The 6,184-nt window shown below is 45.6% G+C and overlaps 1 protein-coding gene across 1 annotated transcript; it reads right to left on the reverse strand.

Moving 5' to 3' along the window:
• Window positions 1-1,227: 1,227 nt before the first annotated feature.
• LOC116803251 lies at window positions 1,228-5,600 on the reverse strand. Its single transcript, XM_032727107.1, has 2 exons — window positions 4,750-5,600; window positions 1,228-2,326 (listed from the first exon to the last, which is right to left on the reverse strand). Exons 1-2 carry the CDS (start codon window positions 5,598-5,600, stop codon window positions 1,228-1,230), a joined length of 1,950 nt encoding a protein of 649 aa, XP_032582998.1.
• Window positions 5,601-6,184: the final 584 nt, after the last annotated feature.

Raw genomic sequence — 6,184 nt, forward strand, 5'->3', positions numbered from 1 at the left:
ACTCCTGAGTTTCACTACACGTTTCTCCTTTAGGCAGCTATTAGGGCGCTGGGCCCATAACCTGTTGTTTGTTGAAAAGGTGCTCCAAGTGTGGAACACTGACAACCACATTGGGAAGATCCTAATCTTCACCCAAACTCAGCGCATTGAGAGCATAGGCCGAAAGAGTAAACGCGAAATAAAAATCTTGAGCCAAGCGTCCGAACACGAAGAAGTTTTATTTGAAACTGAAACTGATACACATAAAAATGCCAGCTTCATGCGGCTGCTTATTTACTAATATATATATGTCGCAGCGTTGGCATTTATTTGGGCCTGACCTTCCATGTTGGCAACTAAACTTTCCGAGCGAAGCGAATTACAACCGGCGTGCGTGATCGTCTGTATTCAACTGATCGTATTTTCTACGCATCGATCTATCCTTTACACACGCTAGCTGGACTACACTTGGCGACAGCGCGACAACGCTGTCGCCTCACTCGTAACGGTACTTTGGCGCCAGTCATATTCTACGTTATAGTCAAATTCTAAGAATGACCTCAAGTTCTAAGAATGACCTCACGATATACCAAACTCATTGCGCAGCTGCGACTTGCAAGCACAGTGGTCAAACCATGCTAATAATACGACAGACACGTACAGTGGTCAAAATACATCCGTAATGCGACACGGCCTTCCTGACATAATACACGTCCTCGTGTGTTGTCTTAAATCTACCACATAAGTGATAATACTTCAGGATTCAAAGACTCTGGATATTTCAAAGAATTATTTCCATTTAATCTATTTCTGATTCAAATTAGTTTCAACTTTATCCTTATCATAACATGACTAAATTATTTAAATTTTCGTAACATAATTTAAATTTAATAAATCATACCGTTCGTGTAATTCCTTTAACACATTTTTCTCGGAATCTTTTAAATCAAACAAATTTTGTAGTTCCTTTTACAAATAACTAACTTATCTTTAGTGGAGTTCCTTTTACACATAATTAACTTACATTTTGTGTAGTTCCTTTTACACATAATTAACTTACATTTTGTGTAGTTCCTTTTACACATAATTAACTTACATTTTGTGTAGTTCCTTTTACACATAATTACTTTTACTTTTACACATAATTAACTTACATTTTGTGTAGTTCCTTTTACACATAATTAACTTACATTTTGTGTAGTTCCTTTTACACATATGTACGACCCCCGCCATAACAAGTCTCTTCTGCTATGGTGCGGTCTTCAGTTCCTCTATTTGGGCAACCGACACAACTCCTATCGAGCTGTCCCTGTCTTTACATAACTCATCGTGTATCTGATTGTTTGGTATTGCTCTTAAACATTCATGAGAATACTTATATGTTCGTTTACATGTTAAAGATTTTAGCGTATATCTATCTCCATCCAATACTTCAATTATCTTAAATGGTCCTTTAAATTTAGGATCGAGTTTAACTTGATGACGTTCTTCGTTTTTGAGCAAAACGTGATCACCCACTTTAAAATGTACTATCTTAGCCTTATTTTTATCAAACCTATTTTTATCGTATTCGGCTTGAGTTTTCATGTTCTTTTTAGCCTCCTTTCTCAAATTTTCTCTGTCTACCTCATCATCGTTATCTTCGTTTAGCGGCAACAGGCCAAAAGGTCGAGCTTCTTTGCCAATCAATAATTCCAAAGGGCTACATTTAGTCACACGATTAATCGTGCAATTCATTGCTAGCTGCACTTCAGCCAACGCATCCTGCCATGATCTCTGACTAGACTCTACAGCCGTTAGCATACCTTTCAGGGTACTCATGACACGTTCTACCTGACCGTTTGCTCTACTTGCACCCGTAGCAATTAAATGTAGATTAATTTTTTGAGAGGAGCAAAAATCGCGAAAGCTTTTACTTGCGAAACTACGTCCTTGATCTGCTATAATTCGAGTGGGTAAACCAAACAAGGACACGGCTGACTTTACAGCCTTAATGCAGCTATCAGAATCTATATTTAGTGTGTGATGAAAATAAACAAACTTGGTGAAATCATTTTTGCCACTCAATTTGCCTGTGATGTCAATATGTATCGTATGCCATGGTATTTCTATTTTAGGGATTGGATGCAGCTCAGCCTGCACTTTTCCCGCTAGTGGCTTAGAAACTTTACAAGTAATGCAATTTTCTACGAATCTACGCACATATTTAGGCATATTTTCGAACCAGTAATAACAAAAGACTTTGTCCAGCGTCTTTTCCCATCCAAGGTGCATAATGGATTCATGGACGTGATTTATGACGGCCCATCGAAAGCCCCTTGGTATTATCGGCAAACATTTGGTCTTACTGTTTCGGAAAAGACCAAGTCTACATCGCCGTGAAGACGGACGTCTTAAAGTAACGCTGCGCGAAAAAATTCGAAATTGTTGAAGTTGTGTCGGCCGGTGAGTGCGGCAAACTGACAGAACGACACGGTGGAGTCGCGCCACAACGTTGCGCTGCAATCCCGCGAGTTAGTTGCGCGCCTGTTTCAGGTAAACAGGTAAATTATTATTAGCTGGCGTTTGTTTGTTGCAGCGGATAAAACAGCTGATAGCGCTGCCAACTCGGCGCAACGGGTGATCTGGAGAGGGCGGCGTTGCCAGATCAACCGTGTGATCAGTGTTGCGTTGCGACAGTAGGGCGCGAAATTCAAAATTAAATTCAAATTAAACCGTTGAAATTTAATTTAATTGAATTTTGTAACTGGTTACTGGGAGAGCACAAGTCGTTAAGAAAGGGGAAAAGGCACAAAGGTCGCGGACAGACCAATAATCATCCTCTCACCGTTCTGGTGCCTAAGCAGAGGCTCTGGTGTCCGAGACGAGGCGGTACAAACCTCCATCAGTAAAAGCCAGGGGGAAATCCGTGGCCTACGTGGGAACCCCTTTCTAAGGCTGGTGCTTCGCCTAGGTAACCTTAGGCCATCCCCCAGTTGATGGACAGCTCAGTGGGGGGCAGTCCCCTGATCGCAACGACCCGTTCAGGAGGAGCTCCCGACTTTCGAGATCACCCACCAGAGGAGTCGGTAACCCGTCCCATGGTGACGGAATCCCAGTCCCGTCGGTGGCGAGGGGTGAGCATGCAGGCTCCCAGCCGCCGTTGACTAGCGACTGCAGCGATGCTGTAGAGGTGGAGAACTTGGCTCCTACAGCATCTACGACCGCGACAAGTCAGAAGTCGATGGACCACATCGCCGTGCCATCGCAAAAGACGGGAGGGAAGTCCCCAGCTGGTTCCCCTCATCGGTCTTCGGACCTAACCACGGCTCTCCAGAACGAGGACCTGAGGGGCATTCTCACCAGGATGAATGGCAAGATAAACATCCTGCTATCCGCTTTCGAGACCCAACGGCACGTGACACGAGAGACAAAGGGCATAGCGTCCGAACTCTCAGCCCTTAACACCAGGGCGATAGAGCTGTACGAAGGTACGTCTAGCGAGCACCGCTTGAAGAGCAGTGCTACCCAGACGGAAGTACAAAAGCCTTCGAAAAAGGTTCCTAAAAAGGCGCAGGTACCCAAGGTGCAAGTGCCAAACGCCCAGGCGCCCAAGCCGAGCAACCCTACGTTGGGTGGCAACGGTGTAGAAAAGGCGCCATCCAGAACTAACGAGTCCAAGCCAGGCAGCTACGCATCTGTCGCCAAGAATGCTAGCACGGGTGCAGAGTGGACCAAGGTGAAGCCTACGCGCCTGCGTAAAAAACCGGAGGCTCTCATTGTAAAAAAGACAGGAGAGGCTTCGTACGCAGAGATGCTTCGGAAGCTAAGATCGGACCCGAGCCTTAGCGATCTGGGTAGCCACGTACGAAAAATCCGGAGAACGCAGAAAGGTGAGCTGTTGCTTGAGGTAGATGGGAAAGCTTCGGAAAGCGTTCCCAAGCTTAAGAGCGACCTGGAAGCGGCGCTCAATGACTTGGCCTCTGTGCGCACGGGAGCGCAAAAAATAGCTCTATCTTGCAGCGGATTGGACGAGGCTACGACAGCAGATGAGCTCCACAGCTGCATGGTCGCCCAATTCCAGGGTCTGCAGATAAACCCTGAAGACATCAGGGGCCTTCGCAGAATGCGGGATGGCACGCAGATAGCCTCAGTGCTGCTGAACGCGAATGTGGCGATACCGGTCCTTAAACAGGGAACCGTAATCGTTGGATGGTCAAGATGTCGTTTCACCCAGGACGTCCGACCAACGAGATGCTACAGGTGTTTGGGCTATGGACATCGATCAGCAACCTGCAAGGACACCGACAGGGCAGACTGCTGTCTTAGATGCGGTGAGCGTGGGCACAAGGCAAAGGGGTGCGTTGCAGCACCAAAATGCCTGATCTGCAGCAGCGAGGTGGACAGAAACCACCCGACGGGTAGCTTTGCGTGCCCGACCTACAGAGCGACCCTGAAAGAAGCCAAGAGCCACCTTAATGCACGCCCACATTAGCGTAGTACAGCTCAATGTCAATCATTGCGCAGCAGCTCAGAGCCTCCTGGCCCAGACTGCGGCTGAGCGCAATGTAGACATCATGCTCCTAAGCGAACCCTACGTCTCTGGTAGTGGAGAATCATCCATGATTCTTGACGAGTCAGGTAAAGCAGCTATCAAATGCTGCAGCTCTCTCCACGTCCAGGAACTGGCTGCTTTACCTATGCGGGGTATCGCTTATGCGAAGCTAAATCACGTGCACATGTACAGCTGCTACGCTCCGCCGAGCGCATTTGAAGCATTTGACTGTTGACCGGTCTTTTGATCCTTGCGTTGAACTTCCGTTGCCACTTTTTCCTTGATTTTGTGACTTCTGCCGAGCACGACATTCAGCATATTTATGTCCAGTCTTTCCACAATAGTTGCATTTTACTTGAGAGTGATACTTAAACTTTTTACGCTCCGGGCCTGTTGTAGATGCGTCGTCATCAAAGTTCCGTTTTTGAAAAGTGTGCGCTTGTAGTTGTTGTTGCATGTCATTTCGAGTTTTAATATTGTTTGTAAAAACCCAGCGCGACAATTTGTCATCGATTTGTGCCATGTGAGCCAGCGTAAGTGAAACCGCAATTTCCTCCAGATCAATCGATTTAAATTTGGACATAAGTAAGGTGACGATTCGGCTTCCATATTCGGTGTGACTTTCTCCAGACTTTGGTCGCCCGTTCAAAATTTTCATCAGGGTGGCAGCAGACGTTTCGATGCCAACGAAGCGTTGAACGAAGAGTTCCTTAAATTGTGGCCATGTGATGCCAGCAAAGCATATTTGGGACAGCCATTGTGATGCGCTTCCCTCTAGCGCCTTACTTAATGTTATCATCAGGCTGCTACCTTCGGGAATTTTATCAGCAAAAATGAGATCCACTGTTGTGCACCAAGCTGAGGCATCTGCACCAGCTCCCTCAGGATGAAACTTTGGGAGAGTTATAAGTTTTCCCTTTTCATCCGTTGCTGATGCCTTTGGTGTCTGCATATTTTTGATAATCTCCATTAGGTTGTAGTTTTGCACTTGCAATGCTGTCAGGTATGCATCGGTGGTATTTGTAGGCAAAGCGTATCCCACTTCTGATGTCGCAGCGTTGGCATTTATTTGGGCCTGACCTTCCATGTTGGCAACTAAACTTTCCGAGCGAAGCGAATTACAACCGGCGTGCGTGATCGTCTGTATTCAACTGATCGTATTTTCTACGCATCGATCTATCCTTTACACACGCCAGCTGGACTACACTTGGCGACAGCGCGACAACGCTGTCGCCTCACTCGTAACGGTACTTTGGCGCCAGTCATATTCTACGTTATAGTCAAATTCTAAGAATGACCTCAAGTTCTAAGAATGACCTCACGATATACCAACCTCATTGCGCAGCTGCGACTTGCAAGCACAGTGGTCAAACCATGCTAATAATACGACAGACACGTACAGTGGTCAAAATACATCCGTAATGCGACATATACATACATACAGTTCATCTGTATGTATGTATGTTCTCATACAAAATTACATATGCACTGTGGAAATGGACTATATTCAACACACATGTGGGCATTGCCTATATTCAACAGCCTTCCTCAATGCCAACATGTTTACAAAAATTAAAACAAATTTAACATTTTCATAAACCCATTATGCTTTCCCTTTGAAAGATTCTTTGTCATAATGTCTGCTATCATCTCATTCGTAGAAGTGTACTC

Source organism: Drosophila sechellia, unplaced genomic scaffold (assembly GCF_004382195.2).
Source record: "Drosophila sechellia strain sech25 unplaced genomic scaffold, ASM438219v1 U_361, whole genome shotgun sequence".
Taxonomy (NCBI): Eukaryota; Metazoa; Arthropoda; class Insecta; order Diptera; family Drosophilidae; genus Drosophila; species Drosophila sechellia.